At 35.1% G+C, this 25,800-nt stretch overlaps 1 protein-coding gene across 1 annotated transcript; it reads left to right on the plus strand.

Annotated features, from left to right (window-relative positions):
• Positions 1 to 3,751: 3,751 nt before the first annotated feature.
• Positions 3,752 to 24,660, plus strand: LOC127868894 (uncharacterized). Its single transcript, XM_052411036.1, has 5 exons — positions 3,752 to 3,867; positions 14,627 to 15,024; positions 15,867 to 15,986; positions 19,968 to 20,105; positions 22,947 to 24,660. The coding sequence occupies exons 2-5, from the start codon at positions 14,709 to 14,711 to the stop codon at positions 23,186 to 23,188; spliced, it is 816 nt and encodes a 271-aa protein (XP_052266996.1). The 5' UTR covers positions 3,752 to 3,867; positions 14,627 to 14,708; the 3' UTR covers positions 23,189 to 24,660.
• The last annotated feature ends 1,140 nt before the right edge of the window (positions 24,661 to 25,800 follow it).

Genomic DNA, 25,800 nt, shown 5'->3' on the forward strand with positions numbered 1-25,800 from the left:
CGAGTGTACTTGTTATTTTCCTATCGACTGAAGCAGATTTTTGAGTAACGTCGTGCGACAATGGTTTTTTTTGTGCGACCAGTGAGGCTCCGGACCAGCTTGTGCATAAGCTGTACAGTTAGTGCAGGGTATGTACACACACTTCTCACCAAGGCAACACGGGTTCAATCCTGTAATAGGAAGCATGTGAGTTTGGTTTGTTGCCACCATACTGGGGAGGTAGGGTTTCCTTCGGCTACTACGGCCACCCCCAACCCCACCCTCTAAACTGAAAAAAATCTTTTAAGAATGACTCAATAGCTGGAGGTTACAGCTATATTTCAAAAATCGCACGGGAACCTCCACAATGTAACCCAGCCAGAAAAATCCCCAACCACAATAGGGATCAAACCCGGGACCTCCCGGTTCCAAATAAGGCAAACACTACCACGTCGCTATAAAAGCTAGCTCATACAGCAAGGCAGTTTAAGATCTCCTTATACCGAACCCTGCTACACACACCTTCCAATTGAGAAATTCTTCCACGAATTTCCCTACGACATCTGAGGGAAGTGTTTTTTTACGTTGAGCGCCAATGTATCTCAGCATGCAAAAATATATTTTTCAATCATAGCATGTTCTATTTAGTTTTTACTTAAAAACTATATTCAATTAAGGCGTGGCCTTGTTTGGATAAGGTCACAGGAGTGCTCGGGGGGGGGGGGGGGTTTCAAATCCAAACGGTCGGGAATGTGACAATCAACCAACTCGCATATGCCGGAAATGGGGAACTGGGTTTCATAGGCTCTAACACAGCAAATGACCTTCATAAGCGGATTAATAACTGCATATGTAAAAATAAGTGTTAACGTGTAGATTTATTTCAGAATAATGATAACATGTATGTATTACCTTACCATAAACAAGTTATCGTTAATTAACAAAATCGCTGTTATCCAAGTTTACACGTCGACTGCGTATCATCGATATTGGCACCAGTGGTGCAGAGATGAGCCTCGTCCTGGAAAAACGGGGATAAATGCATGTGCGGAAAGTGTCGTCCCAGATCTGTCTGCGCAGTCCGCAGGAGCTGTAATTTTGTGACCCGCATAGAAATTTCGCAGCGAGTAAAGTAGATATAAAGAGCGAATATTTATACGATATAAACGCTAATCACTTTTTTGCCGATATGGCTGGTAAGTGAGATGGATTTTAACGTTTAATAAAAGTAATAAAAGGTATGAAACGGCGAAAAAAATGTCTTGGCATGGACGTCGCCATCTTGTTTTCACCCCCTCTGGAAATACTAAGAAATCATATATTTCAACCAAGTCTTACAAATTTATTTTGAATACATAATGTACATTGTTAGGACACATATGATAAAATGTTATAGTATTCTTATTTATGTATAGACGTGTTTTATTTTTAATATACTTGTAAATGAATGTAATTAATATTTTAAATGATTACATTGTGCAAATACTAGCATATATAAGTGCTAAAAATGCATTGAAGGTGTGATATGAACATTGTTTTGATTTATAAACTTTATAAACACGCATTTATAATTATATTCATACACATAAAGACTCTACATAACAAACATTTCATGCGGTGGATTAGCGAATAGAATTATTTAAAAAAAAATACAATAGTAAGTTAGCATTTCTTTTCACTTGTATTACAGTTCAGTCTCCAACAGCGGACTATCCCCAATAGCGGAACACAATAATGGTTCATGAATAAAATATTCTTCATTTGATTCTTACCGCTTCATTATTTACAAAAATGATGATGTCATCCTGTCAACAAGTTTGCCGAGCTTTCATGAGAATTCACGTGCCATATACAATTCTTTAGGAATGCTCTTATTCATTAACTTTTGTTAACACAGTAAAGTCTATTCAATATATAGATTCGATAAACTCAATTAATTACTCAGAAATATTTTTCTTTGGCGAAAATCGCTTTGAAATTAGATACAGGGTCTGTCTAAAAGAGAGGTGCAAATGTGTGAACTTTCAGGGATTGTATCAACATTTTTTTTTTGATACGCCAAAGTAGGTTTGACGTTTGAATCACTTGTTCACTCGTGACAACAGCATTAAAAAAAAATACATTATCTATTAAGTATAACTAGTAGGTTTATGTGATGATGTAAAATATTATTATTAATGGGTGATTGTTATTACATATAATGTCATATGGAGTTCAACTTTCAACAAAATAGATCTACAGTATATCTTTGGATCTAAATTTACAGTCAAAATTTCAATTGGATTTCGTTATTGTAAGATTATTATTAATTTTATAAAAATATAAGAACACTTGAAATTAATTATCATTCAAAAGAATAATGGCACTGGTTTGTAATTAGACCCTCACCAAAATTGTGGTGTTGATATTTTATGCAAAAACAGGGTCCATCATTCTTATAATGAAGTAGAAAGTACAATAGACAAGTCATTGGAACTATTCCAGAAAGTTTCGTGGGGTTTGACCTGCTTCTTTTATATGTATATGCTGCTGTTACACTGAGTTAACAATATATTAGCCGTATATTATATATCAAATTATCAACCCATCTGTATATAAATTCCACTAGTAACTTGTTTCGAGTTACAAATCAGTACTTTAAAATGTATGTAAAATATCAAAGAAGCTCAAAAATGAGATTCCTTACAATCCTATTTGATAAATTTAAGTACCGCCTTAAGAGAATGTACGTGTTCTTGACATCGATTGTATTAATTTGTATTTTTATGCTTAAACGACATTTTAATGATGTGAAAAGTTACGTTGTTTTACCTAATTACGTATCAGCAAAAATGTGTATTTTTAAGTAAGAAGACGATGTACTTTTGTATAAGTCGGAATGAACTTCTGTCTGTCTATCTGTTTGAAAATTCTAACTTTAAATACCGGTACACATAACCATAAAAAGGGAGTTGATACGCATGAGTTTTAGTCATTATAATTCATGAATGCCTATCATAGTATTTTGTCATTATCTTTGAAATGTAAATTGTTTTTGGAAAGTCATGATTGATTGCACGTAGAAACTTGTTTTCCATCATAAAGAGTGTAAAGAATGGTTTAACACATTGGGGAAGATGGTTGTTAAAAAAAACTGCCGCCGAAGTTTAAGCTGTTTTCTCAAATATATAGATGCGCTGAATGAATGAAAATTTAGTGCACGTGGAAGAGCATGAACTATTGTTCTTTATTCACGGAGGTAAAGTCAAAGACGTTTGTTTAATAAATAAAGGACGAAAAGCAGTTAGTATTCCGCTATTGGTGACTTGACTTTATTAAAAAATTAAGTCTGAAAAACGTTTTTTTTTTTAAAGAAATATGAAGATTCTACGTTGTAATTCTTGTTTAAAGATACCTTTTGTTTCTTTGAACCATGTACATTTACTCTACGGCACGGTAACAACTCTTCTTCTTTCTAACGTGTTAGCTCATTAGAAGCGAGGCTGGACCCACATACCTGTAATGTAAAGGTGGAAGCCGATATGTATCGGGCAAATTGCCCGCAAAACCTTGTGTTTCTTCAATTCGTATGAACAGTTATTCCGGGCCCACGAAGCCTGTCTAACATGTATTTATCGGTCTTTTGATATCGAGCTCACAAGACGACATTCATTAAATAAAGGACGCACAATTGGTAAATTGGCAAGTATTCAGTTTATTGGATTTTGCTTTGTATCTCTGACTATCAACATTGAATACGTCACTTCGTGTCACAATTTACTGCGCATGCGCTATTGTGCCAGAATATCGATAACAGCAGGATGACTGGAAGAGAAAATGTGGCAAACGGTTCCCAGTGTGTGTTTGCTACAGATCGTCATTGGATACAAGATATTGCGTAAATATAAGGTCAGTGTGCCATTTATGTCGGTTTAAACAGTAATACATATATTCGTGTATACGTTTAACATAGGAATATAATTAATTTCAGCACTAACTCGAACTGTTCCTGTCATCATAATCTAACTATTGTTTGTCTTTCTTGTTCGTCTTATGAGACAAAATCTATTACTTTTGCTGAAATGGCATCAGATCGTTTGCTCAGGTGATTGCGTCCCATTATTGAACAGCTAGTGTTGCCATGGAAAATGGCTTGGTAAACGCGCAATTCTAAGAAGCCTAATGGATTGTACTTGTTCTTGCACGGAAACAGAGGGAATCTAAACACACCAAACCAACGTAGTAATTTCTAACGACGTTTATTTCTCTCAGCAAGTGTGCAAAACATTTCTTTCTCTCTACATAATACCTGTATGTTTTATATTGCAGAAAACGAAAACGTGAGCGTCTTCGGTTATTTGCTTTTGTGAATTATATCAATGCTACTGAATGACTAATATATACGTGACCTACAAACGGTACAACATTACATAATGTTATATATACATAATATAATAGTTAATATAATATTAATTAATGCACCATTAGTGATCTTAACGTTTTTATTCTCTTTATTTTCCGCTTACTTAACATATATGGGTTATTCACGTTCTTATTCTCTGTATTTTCCGATAACTAAATATACATTGGATCTTCACGTTTTTATTCTCTGTATTTTCCAGTCATTAAACATACATGAGATCTTCACGTTTTTATTCTCTGTATTTTCCGCTTATTAAACATACAGGGGATCTTCACGTTGTTGTTCTCTGTATTTTCCGCTTACTTAAACATACATGGGTTATTCACGTTGTTGTTCTCTGAATTTTCCGCTTATTTAAACATACATGGGATATTCACGTTTTTATTCTCAGTATTTTCCGCTTAATTGAACATACGTGAGCTATTCACGTTTTTATTCTCTGTATAAGCCGTTTATTAAAAACACATGGCTTATTCACGTTCTTATTCTCTGTATTTTCCGCTAACTAAACATACATGGGATCTTTACGTTTTTATCATCTGTATATTCCGCTTATAAAACATAATGGGGTATTTACGTTTTATTCTCTGTATTTACCGCTTACTTAACATGCATGGGGTCATCACGTTTTTATTCTCTGTATTATTCGCTCACTAAACATACATGGGATCTTCACGTTTTTATTCTCTGTATTTTCCGCTTAATAAACATACATGGATCTTCATGTTTTTATTCTCGGTATTTTCCGCTTACTAAACATACATGGGATCTTCACGTTTTTATTCTATGTACTTTCCGCTTACTAAAAATACATGAGATATTCACGTTTTTATTCTCTGTATTTTCCACTAACTAAACATACATGGGATCTTTACGTTTTTATTCTCTGTATTTTCCGCTGAATAAAAATACATGGATCTTCACGTTTTTATTCTCTGTATTTTCCGCTTACTAAACATACATGGGATCTTTACGTTTTTATTCTCTTTCTTTTCCGCTTACTAAACATACATGGGATATTCACGTTTTTATTCTCTGTATTTTCTGCTAACTTAACAACATACATGTGATCTTCACGTTTTTATTCTCTGTATTTTCCGCTTACTAAACATAAATGGGATATTCACGTTTATATTCTTTGTGTTGTCCTCTTACAAAACATACATGTGATATTCACGTTTTTATTCTCTGTATTTTCCGCTTACTAAACATAAACGGGATATTCACGTTTATATTCTTTGTGGTGTCCGCTTACTAAACATACATGTGATCTTCACGTTTTTATTCTCTGTATTTTCCGCTTACTAAACATAAATGGGATATTCACGTTTATATTCTTTGTGTTGTCCGCTTACTGTACATGTGGATGCAAAACCGTCGTAACTTCCTTATTAACTATATTAAAAAGAAATATAATAATTATGTATGCATTTTCGAATCTACACTTAATTAGTCGAATACATGTTCTCTAAAAAATAAAGAGGCAGGTGCAATAAAAGGTTACAGACCGTGACTTCGAGCATCTGTTATATTTCACTTGATGTCACTTTATCCGGTTGTATATTCAGTATATATATTTTACATTTCTTTGTATGAGATCACAATTAGCAGACAAAATAATCATTCTTTTCAAATATAACGTACATTACCTCGGTCATTCACGGGGAAAATGTATTTGTATTCTTGAACATCACAATTTATCACATGCTCTTATCACATGTATTTAATTTGTATTGCAAAATATACTACGGTTGTTGGCGTCGCACTGGAGTGCGGCGACTAGTATGCAATGCGTTGGTTTTTTCGCTTTATGGGAGGAGAAGTTATTTTACGGATCAATGTATATATTTTTGTTTAAAGAATATCTTGCATAGTGGTTATTTTTTGTGCACATTAGTGTAAATAAGTACTGCATTTGTGCCTATTAGATTTATTACAACATTTATTGCCAATAATGCAAAGCTAATTGTTTTAATTAATAACTGATCACAGGGGAAAGATCACAGGGACTGGGCAAATACGCGAAACTTTCTGGTTTTGTATAAAGACAAAACGTAATCAAAATATATTCATTTTGTGGTTTTTCTAACAATAGCGCCGACTTTTGCTGTTCGAGTTTTGGTTAACGCGTATTTTCTTCAATTTTACAAGACGACAGCGATTACACGGTTTATTGCTTTACTGATAACCGTTACACTACAGTCACATATTAAGGCAGTAGGTGCCTAGTGGGTCCGGAATAGTCGGTCGATATCGCCGTATTCGAAAAGCGTTTCGGCTATAAGCGATATCTACGGTAAAGTCCGGAAATTATACTAAATACACGAAATAGATTTGTATTTTTTTTATTTAAGAGTTAAATTTGCTTATCTCTTTGAGATATAATAACTATGCAATACAAATATAAGTTAAATTAATTCGTTTCATAAAATATTTGTGTTCATGACGTCACGGTTGTTGATATATTCCTTGTGAAATGAAAGTGCGAAATAAAAGCGAGCGATTTGCAAAATCGAAAAAGAAGCAAACACCGATCGACAACGTTGTGTTCGATAACAATTATTCATTTACCGAGCTCTGCGATGGCGATTTGTGTGAAAATGACTCACGTAAAATTACTCCTATAAATATGAGGTCGATTTACATCAGCGGGGTAGCTTACGTCTAATTATTTGGACTAACGTAAAATCTATTCGCATTTGCTAAATGGCATGAAAAGAGTAAGCAGAAGTAGTGGAGGATGGAAGAAGATTGATTGACTCGTTGAGCTGGAGGTTTGCTAAACAAGTTACAGTATGGTCAGTTTTGTAATCGGCGTCTCATTCCTTTGACAATATATAACATTGTTGGCGAACTACAAAATGACCTCAGTGGTTATTTGTACGTTGTTTGTGAAAACCCTGACTATAGAGAAGTTAACCGTGTTGCTTATGGAAAGCAGCACCATCTCAAGATCAGGGAAATGCCATGCTTTGACGTAAATACCAAGCTTGGAACAGGTATGCATGTCTTCATTTTTCAACCTGCCATTTCTATCAATGTTTAATCATTGTACAATTGCCATTGATCTTTGAACTTCTTACACATTTTCAGACCCCTTAACATTCCAAGTGTCATTTCCAGTGAATATGTGTTTATCATGTAATATATAAGCAAACATTCCGGTGTCCATCATATTCAGTTTTCAAATTTAGTTTCGCATTTATGTTGTTAAATCCAATTGATTGCTCATTCATGTTATTTAATAATGATTATGTAATGATGATACGAATTGATTCTATGAAAATACATTGTGACGTCATTATTAAGTAACTACGACCTTATTTCGTTTTAATGTTCTTATCATTTTAAATTCTCTTTTCAGCAATGGAAGTCAGTTTGGGCAGGCCGGTGAAGGTAAATAATTTCCTAACCACTCTAAACATAACGCTTATTGCAAATCTTAAGACGATGGAGGCTCGTGCTGGGGAAGCCATCAAGAAAATCTCAACTGCGTCGTCTAACAAGGCTGCCATTGATGATTATGAGAAAGAAATGGAGTAAGTGTAAAAACTAACTTTTAATACAATGTTATTGACTATTCTGGTGCCAAATTTTAGTATTTTTTCTCATCAACTGTCTTCTTATTCCGGATGAACATGGAACAATTTGTTCATAGTTTGGTAAAATTACATTTTTTTTAAAGATTTTTGGTTAGAACCCCAGGGCAGACACATTATTAAAAATATTTGTGATTGTTATTATAAATATTAAAAGCTATTCCAAATATTACAGTTTTTTAATTAAATTCATTACTTTTAGTAATAAATCTTATGAAGGAGCATAGGTATATTAAAATTCTGAGCTATTCATATAAATGGTGAATTCGTTTCATAAGCGATAATTTGAATTCAACGACTTGTCAATATGTAATGTGCTTGTTGTGCTGAAAATTGATTTTTCTCATAACCAACGATCATATAAGGCGTCAGAATGAAACTTAAAGGGGAATTATAAAATTCATGAAATAAGCATTGTGTGAATTTAATTTTGTATTTCAGTTCGAGGTACAGTAATGCCTGATATTACTCAGATTGCTGCTGTGCATTTGAAGACTGGTTTTAAGTTCTTGACATATGTGAAGACAACAGTGCCAATTTCTCCCGAAGCTCAGAAAGTGATTGGCATCTCTGTTGATAATCATTGCATAATGCGTGTAAATGGTGGACGTGTTGATAGTTTATCAATAAAAACTTCTCTACATGATTGTATGATGTGTCTTGCAAAGTTTCCCAGAGCCATTTTTGTTGCTCATAATAAGCGCAGGTTTGATTTTTCCGGTTTTGGTTAGTGCATTGCTGAACACACACTGTTTTGAAACGTTTTGTAATTGTGTAAGCAGTCTTGTTGACTCTTTGCCGGTTTTCAAAAATCGTATCCTGGACAGTCACACAAACAGGAAGATCTAGTGAACGGTTTCTCCAGGCAACCTGCAACGCCCACCGTGCTCCTGGTGATGTTGAAGCACTGGGATCTTTGCTTAAAACATGTAAAATTACTGACAATATGGCCCACATATTTACTGTTACTGCAATCCATAATTCAGTTTGTTTAAGTCATGAAAAGCCTTCAAGGCAAAGAAAATTAGATTGTTAGACGTGCTATTGCATAGAGAAACTCTAAAGCGACCAACAGCTGAAAACATTGCGGGATATGGACTGGCCTTGTGTCATTTGAAAGCCATATTTTCTAGTTCCGGAGAGGATGACTTTAGGGATACTTTCATTGCTAAAAACAACGAGGGACTACCAAAAGTCACAAACGCAAAAAAAAAATATTTTATCTGAAGTGGTCCCTAAAATTGGTCAGTTTTTTAGTGACGAAAAGTGACGGAACGAGATAATATGGCTTTCAAATGACACGCGGCCAGTCAAAATCACGCAATGGCTTTATACTGATACTAAATTATGTACATATAGTTGTCATTAATCTGGCTGTTTTTTTATTAAAATATAAGTTGTATATTATTGTGCTACACGTTTAAAGAAACATGATAACTTATACATCTTTATGCTACGTAATATTGGGCCAACTTTGACATTTTGTGGTGAACTGCGCCTGTATTCATATGTTGCCTTTTGACTTTAGGTGGCCTTATGATTGTATTATTAGCTCGGCTGTTTTCGGAGAAAACTCCGAGGTATTGTCAAAGCCTCTTCGTCGTCCGCCGTCCGACGTCCGCCGTCGTGCTAAAACCTTTACATTGGCTCTAAAATTAGAGTGCTTCCACCTACAACTTTGGTTGTTGGTGTGACTTCTACACGTCACACCCATTTTGGGTCACTAGGTCAAAGGACAAGGTCACTGTGACCTCTAATATAAAACTTGATCTTTGTCTCTAACATCACAGTGCTTCCACCTTCAACTTTGAAACTTCATATGTACATGCACCTTGATGAGTTCTACACGCCACACATATGTTTGGGTCACTAGGTCAAAGGTCAAGATCACTGTGACCTCTTAGATAAAACTTTTACTTTGCCTCTAACATCATAGTGCTTCCACCTACAACTTTGAAACTTCATATGTACATGCACCTTGATGAGTGATACATGCCACACTCATTTTTGAGTCACTAGGTCAAAGGTCAAGGTCACTGTGACCTCTAATATAAAACTTTAACTTAGCCTCTAACATCACAGTGCTTCCACCTACAACTTTGAAACTTCATATGTACATGCACCTTGATGAGTTGTACACACCACTCCCATTTTTGGGTCACAAGGTCAAAGGTTATGGTAACTGTGACCTCTAATATAAAACTTTAACTTTGCCTCTAACATTAAAGTGCTTCCACCTACAACTTTGAAACTTCATTTGTTCTTGTACCTTGATGAGTTCTACACACCACACCCACTTTTTGGTCACCAGGTCAAAGGTCAAGGTCACTGTGACCTCTAATATAAAACTTTAACTTTGCCTCTAACATCACAGTACTTCCACCTACAACTTTGAAACTTCATATGTAGATGCACCTTGATGAGTTCTACACGCCACACCCATTTTGGGTCACTAGGTCAAAGGTCAAGGTCACTGTGACCTCTAAAAAAAAATTCGGAAAAGCTTTCGCAGCCGAGCGTGGCACCCGTTATGCTGTGCTCTTGTTAATGTATTATGATATCAATATTAATTCAAAGTTAGCTAAATTTCTTCACATGTCATGGTTTTTAACTGTAGCTTTTAATAAGCAACAAGAAAACCCCCAAAAAGAAGTGATATACAAATTTATACTTAAATTCATTGCGTGAAAATGAATTGGGGTAGGCATACTCAAAGTAAAATTTCTTGAGATAGGAACGGTAAAACTTCCTGAAATTTATTCCGTGTGTAGAAAATATGTTGTGTTAAATAAATATGTCCAAAATATGCATTTCATCACACTACAAGTGACATAAAACGTAATTAAACTTTATTGTCACTGAACCATTTGTTGTCGTTTTTGCCCTTTTAATCCAGATAAGTGCATATATTATTGGATATTAAAGGCACAATTCTCTTTTAATGACACTTTTTAAATTCTGTTTCTACTAACAAAATCCAGTCGAGTACGTTTATTAAGTTAATTGTCAAAATATATGTATATCCCATTACAAAAAAACTATATATTTTGGATATAGGGTAAATCCATAGAAAACGCCCAACCGAGTCAAGGTGTATGTGTATTCAACCAAGTATAAACAATTAACCGGCTGGTAAAAAGTTTTAAAATTTTGCAATTAGTTGTGATATATAATTTACTATGTGGAAATTATAACAAAGAGTGTTTCTGGAAAAGTACCCATTAGGCTACCACGACCTTAATATCTTATTTAGAAGGTGATTTTTCAAGCGGTTCCGTAGTGTAGTGGGTACCCGCTCGCTTCACATGTGAGAGATTCTAGGTTCGAGCCCCAGTAGAATCAAATTATTTTATTTTGTGTTCTACGTTAACTTTTTGTTTTGATGTAGACATTTTAGTTTAGTATTTTAGTAGACATAAATATGCTGTTTTATTGTAACCATTTTTTTATTATGCTCATGAAATATATGTGTGAGTGGTTGGGGGACGGTTCGTAAACACCTTAAAACCTTCTTTGTTCCACTATCCTAGCATCCACCTAGTTACTAATAAATGCGCTATAGAGCGCGAAGCGCGACACGTATTATTAATTGTAATAATGAGTCTTGATAAAGGAAGCAGCCTCTTATCACTGAGGAGCACCATCACAGAGGTCCAAGTCCCTCGGTTTGTTACCTGTTTATAAATGAGTTAAGCAAATTACATTGTGTCATGTTTATACATCAATGAAAGGTCTTAGTCCTTATTATATGAGTCAAATATTTTAAACCTTAAGAAACTGTCCATTCGTACAATACAAGATCCAGAGAAAAGGGACCTTTCCAGCCCCCACCTGCTAAGGGTTTTGGATCTAAGACATTTTCTTATGTTGGGTCTCACCTATAGAATTCTCTTCCTATTGATATAAGGAATCTGTCTAGCCTTGCCCAGTTTAAAAAAGCAACTAGGGATCAATATTTTAATTTGTAAAGTTATAACCATCTTTAGTTAAATTTTTACTACATGTTTTGCAATACTGTGATATGATTTCGTAGGTAAATAAATATTGTGCAAAGTTGTCTTGTGTTCCTGCCAGTTTTAAGTAGCATTGTAGTCATTTAAGTCTTTCATCTTAATCTCATTTATTTTAATGAAGAAATTTTATATGTGCTTTTTGCTCCATATCGATCACTTTTTGCTTAAGTGTAAAATTATTGTTAACCTCTCTACGTCAGACCACTATTGAGGACCACAATGAAAATAAGGGGTGTATTCCCCTTTCTTGTGTTATCCTTGATATTGATGTGACTAATATGGTACATTATAAGACATTTATTTATGTATTATTTTTATAAATTGTTTATATGTTAACAATATATTTATATTTAAAAAATCGATAAATTATATTTTAATTGCATTGTTGTTACCATTATTGTTACCATGTTAATTGCACAATATTGAAATAAATATATCTGTCTATCTACAGCACCCCAGTCTCATTACTATCAAACCCTCCTACAGGTTTTTTTTAAGAACCACATATAGAAAGCCGCAGGCCTGACCCGTATCTTGTATGGTATGGTATGGACCCTTTGGTATGGACCTTTAACCCCACTCACTAGCCAGCGTTTAAACTTCCGGGTTTACATTTAAACCGACTATTAATAGCTTATTAATATCTTAGTTAGAAGGTGATTTTTCAAGCGGTTCCGTAGTGTAGTGGTTACACGCTCGCTTCACATGTGAGAGGCCCAAGGGTCGAGCCCCAGTAGAATCAAATTATTTTATTTGTGTTCCATGTTAACTTTTTGTTTTGATATAGACATTTTAATTTAGATAAATATGCTGTTTTATTGTAACCATTTTTTGTTTTTATTATGCCCATGAAATATATGTGTGAGAGGGGGGGGGTGTCGTAAACACATTAAAACTTTTACAGTGTTTTCATATCAATGAGTATTCAACCCCTATCGTAAATGAGCAACGTAAGACTAAATTCAGAATCATCTCCCCTTGAAGTTGAGAAAAGTATGAAATTACGCTTACACGATGAAGCAGATTTTTTAAAACCTACACAGTTCTGTTCCATTAATGAAAACTGCACACGGATGCCAGTAAAAAAGGAAACCAATGTAAATAAAATGAGCTATGAAATATTTAGGGGTTACAACACAAAATCATAGATAATGGTTATTTTGGGGTTATAACACATCATAGATAATGGTTATTTGGGGGTTATAACACACAATCATAGATAATGGTTATACCAGTATCTTGTTCTATTTTGTTTAAACTAATCGGCCAATATATTAATATTTACAGTCGAAAACAATTCGTTCCATGTAACTATATTGAGTGCCTTTTACACTGAAATTCCCGACGCCCTTTGATGCTTTGCATCAATACTTTTTGTTTTATTAACAAATAGGTTGAGAATTACTGTTTCACAAACAATCAACATGTTGCCGAGTTGAACGAATGCAAATGTCCGTCATTACCTCGTGGGGGTTGGATTAAGAGTTGAACGAATGCAAATGTCCGTTATTACCTCGTGGGGGTTGGATTAAGAGTTGAACGAATGCAAATGTCCGTTATTACCTCGTGGGGGTTGGATTAAGAGTTGAACGAATGCAAATAACCGTTATTACCTCGTGGGGGTTGGATTAAGAGTTGAACGAATGCAAATAACCGTTATTACCTCGTGGGGGTTGGATAAAGAGTCTTCTTTTATAAAGAACGTATACTTTGGTTGATCAAACATCTTTAAAATCACGAAAATTAAAATAAAATATTTAATGTTATGTGACTATGCTATTTTATACATTTTACGAGTTAAAATAGTGTCATTGATGTATGTGGTAGTATTGTAAGACTAGGATTGTGTTTATAGGGCAGGAGATATATTGTTTCGCAATCATGTCGCACGTTGGTTTATGTACATCGACCCCGTTATAATTGAGCAGTGTCGTGCAAAAATGTGCCTCCTGGATCTGCACAGACTGGCCAAGAGCTACCCTCTCCTCTATGAAGTCATGCAATATTTCATTAGCGGACAGGGTAGCTCCTGATTAGATTGAGCGGATGCGCAGGCTTGTCCGGGGCTTCGCTGGTCGCATATGACATAGGGTCCATTTTTTAATGACGCGATTTATATGCGTTTAACGCTGCGTGAGTTTCAGTTTATATTACCGGGTTCCTATACGTCGAGTGGTGTCAATTATCGACTTCAATGGTTCTTCCTTTTTATCGACTTTTCTATAGTACGACATTCAATAACTGCTTTTATCCTAAACAAATATAACCAGACGGAAGTATTGTTCGTTTGGAGTATTTCCTTGCCTATTACAGTTGCTGAAAGTTTTATAGTATTCAATATTTATCGATACTATTCTATTTATATACGAATCGATGTTTATGTATGTTCACTGTTGCAGCAGCGCAGTTCTTATTTGTGCGACACTTTCTACTTAAGTCGATTTTAAAACTGACCAGATATAACTTATTTACGTCATTCCAACCAGTGCTGTTAATAATTAACTGATTTTTTTTCATTAATGGCTGCTGTAATAGTTAATGAACACGCTTTGCTCAGAACAGTTTGGTCTTATTATAGTTACTTGCGGCGTTTTTTTTATCTTGTTTAATAGTATTGTCTTATTCAATTTCAGCTGGAAATACTATGTAACGATGGGTTATATTAATTCTTGAATCCGAGCTTCCATCCACTGGTCTGATTTAGTGACGCAATCGATGACGTCATCATTGATGTTGTTCGTCTGCGGCGCCGTGCTCGCTGGGGTGCTAGGGAGTTTGTTCATCACCATCAGTGTGTCAGTGGACTCCTGGGAAACTGTGACTTATGTTCTGACGTCATTGGCAAAATACTCGGATATAAACGCAAGTTCGGAGTACTTCTGCACTCTGGCGTCGTCTGATGGTGACTTCAGTATTTTACAGCGGAGAACAAATGTAGGCTTGTCGAACGGCTCGCAGACGACCCAAGTAGACAAGTTCTTTTTGTTCAATACTTATTATGGCCCGTGGAAAAAATGTGACATGTTGTCAGGTAGGTGTTTTTCATCTATCACACGGTGTTTGATGCCGAAAAAATTATGCCATGCGATAAGCTAAGACCTCATAATTATCATTACAAAAATAGTTAATTTTCGTATTGATTCAACCACAATAAAACCTTTTTAAATTCAACATCATCATCAGCAGCAGCAGCAGCATCATCATTATCATCATCGTCGTCGTTGTCATCATCATTATCATCGTCATTATCATGATAATAAAATAACAATCACATTTGAACAATTGACATACAGTAATGAGAAAAAAAGCAAATACATTTATATATGTTATAACGCCGAGAACATTAATACATACTATATTGATGAATAAAATTGAGGTAAATTGTAATATACACGAACGTATATTTTCGCATTCGCAGTGTACAAAATCGTCCTGGGACTAAACAGAGATAATGGCTATATTGTTAGTGTCTTTTTGTCATGGCCATATTTCCAACTTATACATATCCGACGAATTGAAGACATCATTACCCGGAAGAAAACCCAACCTTACCGGTTTGTTGACCTTAAAACAAAGTATGATGATTCGGGGATTGAACCCGGGTCGATTACGTTAGTGAGAAGCGCGTTAACCTACCACTGCGCTAACCTGACAGCCTATGAAGGACAACAATTGCAAACGTGTATATTATGTAATTGTATGGCAGTCAGTCAATCGGTCATACGAGAGTTATTAGCCAATTAAAACATTGGAAACGTTATTTTTAACAAATTTGAAAATTAGAATATGCTTAGAAACTTCATATGCAATTACTGTACAACACAAACAATAATGTATGCCATGTGGTAATTTTTTCCTGTCAACGTCGTCTAGACGACGCCCGCCAACGTATCAAGACGTTAACGAAGACGTCAGTGAACCGCTGCTACACGTTCATGACGGAGTACGACGAGGAGTACAGCGTACTACCGGATATGATGAAGAGCGTAGGACGTGAGTAGTGCCACGAAATTTTAATGCATGTGCGTACAGTTTGTGCAGTCCGTACAGGCTAATCAGGGACGACCCTTTCCGCTTTGTATTTTTCGTTGAAAAGAAGATTCTTGTTGACGAAAATCCAGTTCAGGCAGAGAGTGACGTTCCAGACAAGCATGTGTGGACGGCATAGGCTTATCTGTGGCGACACTTTACGCACATTTATTTAACACCTTGTTTCTCAGAGCGCGACTCATTAATGTATAAATGACGATCGATTTGATTTACCAGGTTTTTTTTGTAAATTAAAATAAAACAACATCCAAATGTTTCAACCAATACGACTCGAGTTACACTGATCAAGAGGCTAACCCCATACCAAATGGCATGATGGTAATACAATTGCCTGCCCGAACAGCGTAACTCCGTTTACCTAAGGCCTCTTGAACAGTTTAACCCGAGTCGTATCGGGTGATTCACAGGCAGCAGTATCATAAATTTGCCCCCCCCGGGACCCCCCCCCCCCGAGCTTACCCCACGAATATTGACAAAAATTCATAGTTTGAAAAAATAACCCTCGTATAGATAGTATATATAATACCTATATAATACCTTTTTGTCAATATTCGTTGTTGAAAAGTCAAACCATACACAATAGGTGTTCATTTAACAATCTGGAACCCCTGGGGTAAGCTCGGGTGGGGGGGGGGGGGGTAGGGTTCCGGGGGGGGGGGTAGGGTTCCGGGGGGGGGGGGCAAATTTATGATACTGCTGCCTGTGGGGTGATTGTGTATACATTTTATATAAAGATAAAACCCGCGATCTCTCGTTCCATATGCGGACTTGATTTCCACAATTACCCTGCTATTTGTATTTTTAATGTTGTATTTTTTACAAAAAAAATAATTAAATAGTGGCATTATGAGCAAATGGCATTCCGAATAACTCTTTTTTTCTGATCAACACGAAATGAAGTGTATAGAGTGGGAAGAACACAGGATACATTTTAATACACGAGATGTGCCGGGAAGGAGAAAGTTAATCCGGTTCGCCCTTTTGACATTTCATCCTCACCGATTAACTATTTCCATCCAACCATGTATACTTTATAAGTAAGACCACAAGCGCCACCGAATCATCAGTTAAAGGAGCTATAATGTAATAAGATGTGTATTGGTCTTCTTAACTAGACATAGCTGTGTGAAAATATGGCCGAGAAACTTATGTTGATATTTATGAATATAGAAGATTATGCCTGTATGCTGTTCTAAGAACGTTACAATCTGTATCGCACAAAAAGCTTAGCATATCGGACGATGATACTTGAGTCAACAACACACCATGGTATGAAGAATTATTTTGCCACTGTTAATTGTACAAAGTAAACGAATTTACACTAGTATGGTGTTATATGACCGTGTATCCTTTAACAACAGTATAGTGCTATCAAACCGTGTTGACCGTGTACAATTCACTACGCATGCACAATTTGCATTCCTGGGTTTGCCACTTGACGATGATGATCAATCTACCTGCGTTATATATAGTTAACTGGTAGTTACCTGGTAGACGTACACAATACACTTTTATTACCGAATATACTCAAAATATGAAAACTTTACAACTTTTTCAAGTAATGTAATATACCAGTTGTGATATTTTAATCAATATAAACTAATAATTGTAACAAAATACGCTATTTTAGAACTGTTCCTTTTTCGTCGTTTGTGGTTGACGGTCCCAATAGTAGGCCTATAGTGTTAAAACCGTTTATCATGTCACCTTCTACATTATACAAGTGACATATATCGTGTATTATATAACTTCTGCAAATTAATTCTTAAATACTTAAACAAATCACAAGCGATTCAACGTGAGGTGAGCAATGGTTTACGGAAAATAACGATGATTGCCAAAAACGATCAAACGTTTGTTTTGACTTAAAAATTAGTTCTGTCTGATACGAAAACCGAAAACAGCGGTAATAGCAAAGACTATTTCCGAATATGTATGTATTTGAGACATACACGCGATTGGTATACAATTAAAATCTATACTGTATACTGGACTCTCCCATCCTTCTAAATTGGATCAATTTATTTCCAAAATTGGGGATGTATAGTATATTTATTTCTATATTTAGAATATTTCTTACAGAAATTCCTTTCAGCAAACAGCGCAGACCATGATGAGACGCCGCATCATACGGCGTCTCATCTGGGTTTACGCTGTTTGCCAAAGCTTTTTTCTAGACGCTAGGCATAAATGGGTTAAAATCTATACTCTATACTGGTATAATCAAACCAACCGCGAATTGTATATATCGTATATTATGAACAGAGTATGTTAAATGATGACCAAATGTTACCTATAAACTCTGCAGTCTGCAAGAACGCCATAAATCGTGTGCTATACATCCTACACAATACAAACTCAATTAACAGATTTCGCAACAATTTGTTGACGTTAATGCGTGTTGTTATTGTATCAATAAACCGACCGCAGACCACATTCATAATTAATAATAATAATAATAATAATAATACCATATTGCTGGTAATCAATATGAAGTAACTGATAATGATATAACCCATATATAAATATTGATTTAGTACAGGGTTAAGTTAAAGTGAGACAACACGGTCGACCGAGACTTTACTGTTTAATTACAGTAAGGTTTGACAAAACGCTATGTCACCAACAAGAGTCAATATTTGGTTTACTATACCTCACAAATAATCCGTAGTTTATTTATTCGTTAAAATACATAAGTAATGAATCAAGTTCGTATTAAATGATGAAATCAGCCTAAGGCTAGTATTCCATCTATCCGCATCCGTATCCGCATCCGTATCCGCAAAATCATAATACGGACGCTATATTCCATTTATCCGCATACGTCGAACGTATCACGCTCTAAAAATACATACATTATATGGATACAACTGAAAATTATAATGGAGATAATTATTATGAAGGGCAAGCGTGAATTTAAGTAGATATAAGGTACAAATCATCATTCTGTCTGTAAACGAATGCAACTGGTAAATAACGGAAACATCTTCTTTTCGTGCCTTGGCTATGCTTTTCCAAACAATTGAAGTGAAATCAGAGACCCGATATGCAGAACTGCGTTGCTTGTATTATTCCGGGTATTTTTTCACGTATTCGATAAGTTTTTCAGTTTATTTTTTAGATGACAGCTTCCCTCATTGTGCTAAATGCCGTCCGTATCTTGTCCGCATCCGCATCAGAATGCTCACTTGAGCGTTCTTATGCAGACGCCTATTGCGCGTGCGGATATGCGGATGCGGATGAATGGAATAAGCGCAGTGCATTTCAACTGGTTCTATTTTTTTGCGGATGCGGATATGCGGATGCGGATACGGACAGATGGAATACTAGCCTTAGGCTACTATTCCATCTGTCCGTATCCGCATCCGCATATCAGGCTACTATTCCATCTGTCCGTATGATAGTTGTGAGGAAACAGTATTACTGAACATTTACCATGCTCTAAATTAAATATCCATTATATGCATCTTTTGACGATTTAACAACCTGAAAATGATATAGCGTTGCAACGCGAAACGATTAAATAATTTGGAGAGTTTTGTTGTTATGTTTGTTATGTTGTTGTCGTTATATTTTGGGATGCTACGAGGGTTGCTTACATAAAGTATAAAATACATCACTCATTGTGTCAGCACGTATGGTCGAGTGGTATAAGCGATTACTTGTATCCCTGAGTCAGTGGTTCGAGCCCAGTTGAGGGTTACTTTTTTCTTTGTTTAATTTTATTCTTGTTTTTTTACTAGGGCTTTTTAGATCAAAATTTTACATTGAACAATATAAAGCATTCAACGACAGACTTCAATTCATGACTAAATCTGTGAAAAGGCCCCTTTAACTTGAAAAATTAAGAAGATATTTCCATTTGCCATTGTTTTAACTACTCCCTTTGCGAACCAGTGACGAAAACTTCCGTTTATCCCGCAGGAATGCAGAACTCTGCCGCCGCATGTTTCATCGTCAGCGTAACCGCCCTTGTAGCGGCGGCGGCCGTTGGCACGTTTGCCATCATACAGAAGCAGGTATCGGCATTCATGGTGACAGGGGTTCTCTACTGCATGGCGGGTAGGTGGCGTCATTAATTGTGTTGAGTGCATGTGCTCTTAAAATGCCGTTCCGGGCCAGCGCGCGCAATTCGAACTGCGCCTGTTGACAAATTATGACGAACGTTTGCTGACCAAGACCCTTGAATATATTGTAAACCCTTGTACTTGTATCTCTTATTCTTTTAATTAAGTATATTGTTTACATAAAAATCCGTCTAGTCAAACAGTGTCGTCTTAGGTTAGCCTGTGCAAACTGCAAAAGATAATCTAGGACGATAATTGACGCACATGCTTTATGTCAAGTTTCCCCCCATTTTATTGTAAGTACGCTGTGTTGCGAATTAAATGCACGAGTTAAATCTATCGGTATTATCTTAATTTTATAAAACATGTTTGGAAAGTATATAGCTAAATCGTTTTAAGAGATTTTTCACATAGGTCAGAGGAATATAGACCGTTCCATAATCGATAAATTGACCGCCGCCATATTGTCAGTCACGGGACTGTCCGCCATTACACTGCTGCTAACTGGTGCGAGACTGCGATTCCAAAAGCCAAAAACGTAGAGAATACCCGCTTAACCGTTGTCGGATAAATAAATTACTTAATGAATTAATGTGAGGCGATTATCACATTTTTGTTGTTTAAATGATTGTTTGAAGTTGAGATTGATTGTTACAAATAAAATGTTTAAAATGCTTTCGTGCATTTGTTTTTTTTTATATCTGTAATCAAGTGGTAATCATCGGCGAAAATTTGCCGGTTCAGTCGCTCATACTATGTCTTAGACTTGTTACTTTTAACGTTTCACAAACAATTCACGCATGTATTGTTGTGTTGATTTTAATAGCCGCAACATCAAGCAATTTATATTTTAATTAATACTTATTAAAGATTCTCGCGCAATTAATTACCGCTAATTGTTTGTAATTGGTCTCATGTGGTAAAAATCTACATTCCAAAATCATAACATATTATATTAAGTATGATATTTTTGATACGCCTTCCTTTATTTTTCTTGTTCTAACTGATATCAAAGATAAAAAATTGTGGTTTGGATTTATATTTAATTATGGAATTTTGTCACGTTAAAAAACGAGCTTTTTATTATGAGAGAGTGATATTGATCTTGACGATCTTTTATGTGATTATTCGGAAGATGAAGAGAATGTGATCTATGTGATATATCTATATTTGCATCTGTGAATCATTTAACAGCTATAAAGCTAAAAAATACTAAAAAATGTATTTTATAGGTCTTTGAAGTAACGCAAAACATCTGGATAACGACACCAAATGTTTAGTCAATTAATCCACACAAAAAAACTCCGAAAAAAACACCTAAATAATATTTCAAAAATATTTTATTAAGCGCCAAACGAATTTATAAATACATTTATTTGCAACTTTAAAAACGCGGCATAAGCATCAAATTAAAGATTATCTGAAGACTGAAAGGCCGACAATTTGACACAACAAAGAGCTCTATGCATAAGCCGTAATATTTTTTGCAGAAAAGCTTCAATAAATTACAATAGTAATACATCTAATTATAAAAATATAATTATGAATGGCATGAGTACGTTAGTGTGATAAACACGTGAGTAATAGAAAGTATAAGGGGTGCATTGAAAATAAACGTACTACAAAGCCCTATTAAAAGCGAAGTGCATGACAGTATTAACATGTAATTTTAATTTGATGGGTTTTGTACAGAGAATGACGCTATTGAGGAATATAAACATACAACTGAAAAACACAACTTTACATGATGCAATTTGAACTGTGTATTCATGTATATTGAAAACTCGTTACTAGTGAGTATGAGTGGCAAATATCTAACATTTTAACACACATATATCTAATATTAATATTTTTTTAAAACAATATTTACCCCCGTTCGTGTCAAATGTAATTTCTTGTTTTATGATGTCGTTCGTGCATTGCCGTAACATTAAATCTTCATACGAAATGACGTAGTTTTAATTAACCGATACCCGCTAAATACGTTAAATGTTATGTTTTTAGGTAAATTTTATAATTATCAAATACTTTTTTTCATAAATTAAACCAGGGATTAAACGGGCTAGTATCTTTACGGTGTACAATTTCTGATATTCTATATTGGACATAACTTTTAATTTGTACAATATGTAACATATCTAATGAACGCAACTGTTAAGTATGTCGGAGGTAAAATATTAAACCAAATGACTGCTTAATACTACCAGAAAGAGAAGACATGGTGGCATCATCAATTGTGTTTAATGACCAGACTGTCATCTGCCACCCAGTGTGGTTTATGACACCCCAGGATGACGCCATGTTGTTAGTTAAGTCTGGATAATATCTGATCAAAACGAGATAATCGGATTATGCAGAACAAACGGGCAATTCAACACTGGAATGCAAAGGATTACGCGATTTTAAGATTGATGCATATAATCAAATGATAAATATTGCATTTAGTTTAATTAATTTTTTTTTAATGTGTTAACGTGTTTATTTTCCTAGACAAATACCTAAAAAATGCACGTTTTTCAAACATTTTTCTGTTATAACACTAACTTAACATCTCCTCTAGCAGAACAACTTTATTTCATACAATTTGCATGACAAACAAACAAGTTTTACAAAAAGAAAGAAATTCACCCGTTGAATAATCGGTGCTCTTTTATATATGTTACCGGTTGTTTGGCAGTAGTGTAATGGCGGACGCGGAGAGTATTCAGGGGAGATAATTGGGTAATTACTAAATTATGGAACGGTCTATTGAACCGTTTCTAAACTCTGAATCTGCCCCTGATATGGTCAGACTGGAACACTTATTATTTAAAGTTTGTGTGTATGTTTTTTTCAGGTTTATTTTCAATATTCGGATTGACAATTTTTCATACGAAGATGTACTATGAAAAATATCAGTGTTATTCATTCGAAAATGATATAAATGTGTTCATTCAACTTCCGGATGTTGCGTGCGCAGCCAGGACTGTTTCGATTGGATGGGCGATTCCATTTTCCTGGGTAGGGGTCGCTATCTGCCTCGTTGCAAGTGGACTGTGGTTTTTCATTACTAGAGCCTTCCGAGTGATTAAATCTTAAACTCTGTTATGTCGACATCTGGGAGGGGATTCTAGTTGATTGCCTTTATACCGTTGTTATGTCGTAGTGCACATATGTATGTACATATTTACGATTGTGTTCACTCGTTTTGTACTATCAGTTTTTTCAATCGTTAATGTTCAAGTATTGACTGAACGGATATTTTTCTACGTCCATTACTGTTTCTTGAAATGTGATTTTTTGCTTTTCCTGCAATATTAGTAATAATCACAGTTGGTCATGGTCGGCAAAGGCAGAAACACATATTTATGGCAATTTTCTATGCACATATTAACACATTTGTAAGTTTTACTTGGAAACCGATTATATTCAGGAGGTAATATAGATTTTAGCATGAAAAGGTGTGGAGGATAACAGCAATTATATTATTAAGTCTTCATTTCATGAATATACATATGATTAATATAATTATCAGTTCAAATGCAGAAACCGCCACTTGAACACATTGGCTCACATTCACATGTTTTGTTTCGTTCAAACTAATAAAGCCAATCTCTCACCACATACATTCAGAACAATTTCTCGTATTAACTACTAGTTGAAGTTGTTAAATAAAGAGATATTAGGATTATGAGTGTTCATCTATATAAAGCTAAAGTTCTGGAAGAGATAAACGCTTCGAAAGTTTCTGCTTTTGCATAAAGATAATTATATCTTTTCACAAATGTGAAATCGTGTCACCATTTTATATACATATATAGGGATTTGAAAAGCACTTCCTAAGCGAAAGATGATATAAGTTTGTTATGCAAATTGTAATAATAATAATACAATTTGATTTCAACGGATTGGGTCACTGATTGAAAAATGGTGATGTATTTGTTCTCTAAAACCTAACGAATAATGGTGATTGGTTACAAATTAATAATGAGTGTACATAACATATTTGTTTTATACTTATATTTTCGTACATTACACCTTTTGACATTTTCGCATTTATCAAAGATATACCTGTCTATTCATAATACTAATGACCCAGTGCATGCCTGGGCTTCGTGAAACTGGCTCATAATGTCATTCTTTGGAAACCAATGGCTTATAATTGTGAATCATTATCTAGTATACAGTTGTATTATAACTCAGTTCGATGTAGTATATTGTCTTTTGGGCTTGGCATGAGCATTGGCGATTGTAACGTAATATGCACGTTCCTTTGAGCATTGGCGATTGTAACGTAATATGCACGTTCCTTTGAGCATTGGCGATTGTAACGTAATATGCACGTTCCTTTGAGCATTGGCGATTGTAACGTAATATGCACGTTCCTTTGAGCATTGGCGATTGTAACGTAATATGCACGTTCCTTTGAGCATTGGCGATTGTAACGTAATATGCACGTTCCTTTTGAATTCTGATTTGCAAGAGTCTTTATGTTCATTATTTATTTATTACTTAAACATGTGATATATCTCCATTAAACTTTATTCATATTTATATTGAATATTATTGCCGTGAGCGTTGTTAACGATTAAAGCAAAAAAAAAAACTATTAGTTGTTTTAGTGTTTTATAGTGTTTGGGAACAATAATACGACTAGGCTGTCTGTGCATCACGAGAACACCAGATGTTTGGATAGAGGCAGATATATCTCTGCAATCATATATTTTATTTAGTTATTACAACAAAGATCACAATATACTAATTAATATTAGTTCAATTCAACTTTAGTAAAAATATCAACATGTTGCACGTACGGACCCCATAAATATTCTATATCTGCTCTCATAAATTATTATAGGCTGAATACATTTTAGAAATAAAATAGGTCTTCCATGTGAAAAGTAAGAAGGAAGTGGAACGCATCAAAATTCAGTTTTTCGGGTACTTTAAGTTTCGTGTTACCCGCCTTCGCGCAAGTTTCACGGTGTAGTCTCCAACCTTAAAACGTGACAGTGATTTCTTAGTTAACACCAATTATTTTCCTGCACACAGGTTAATGAAATAGTAACATTCCATGTCGTTGACTGAAAACATGTCTTCCAGTAAATGAAGATGCATTCAATTGTTAGAGAGTATCTCAATTATCAAGTATAATGTAACCTAAAACCGTCATGAATACTAAAAGCCGTGAGGTCACTTCGTTAAATTACAAAACTGTTATCTGTTTACGGACGCGGAATCACACTTCTCCAATGTGCATGCTCTGAAATATATCCGCGGCAGAGTAAAATAATTACTTTTGCAGTTTTGTTGATACGTTTCCGCCAAAAGTGGAAGTCCTGGCTCTATTCCCAAATCATAAAAAGCATAGTATTTCCATAACAAATATAGTTACTGCATAAAATTAACATACGTTTCAACGATTCCTGGTGAGGTTGTATCCATCTTGAAAGTAGTGCCTAGTAACTCAGGTTAGTTGAGAAGAGACAACTGTGTACACAATGACGTCCATCTTTCGCGCAGTCCTTTCTTTTCTTTTTGAGCACCTCTCCACGCACAGTAACCACTTCCCCCACGAATATCACTTGCTGAAGTTAGCAACGTATGAACAACAACAAAAGTAGCGGAGACGCTAAAAAAGTACGCAAATCTTTATGTCCATTGTGTGGGAAAATAACCATTTTAACAGAAATAGTGGTATTTACGCATAT

The sequence above is a fragment of the Dreissena polymorpha genome, chromosome 2 (assembly GCF_020536995.1).
Source record: "Dreissena polymorpha isolate Duluth1 chromosome 2, UMN_Dpol_1.0, whole genome shotgun sequence".
Classification (NCBI taxonomy): Eukaryota; Metazoa; Mollusca; class Bivalvia; order Myida; family Dreissenidae; genus Dreissena; species Dreissena polymorpha.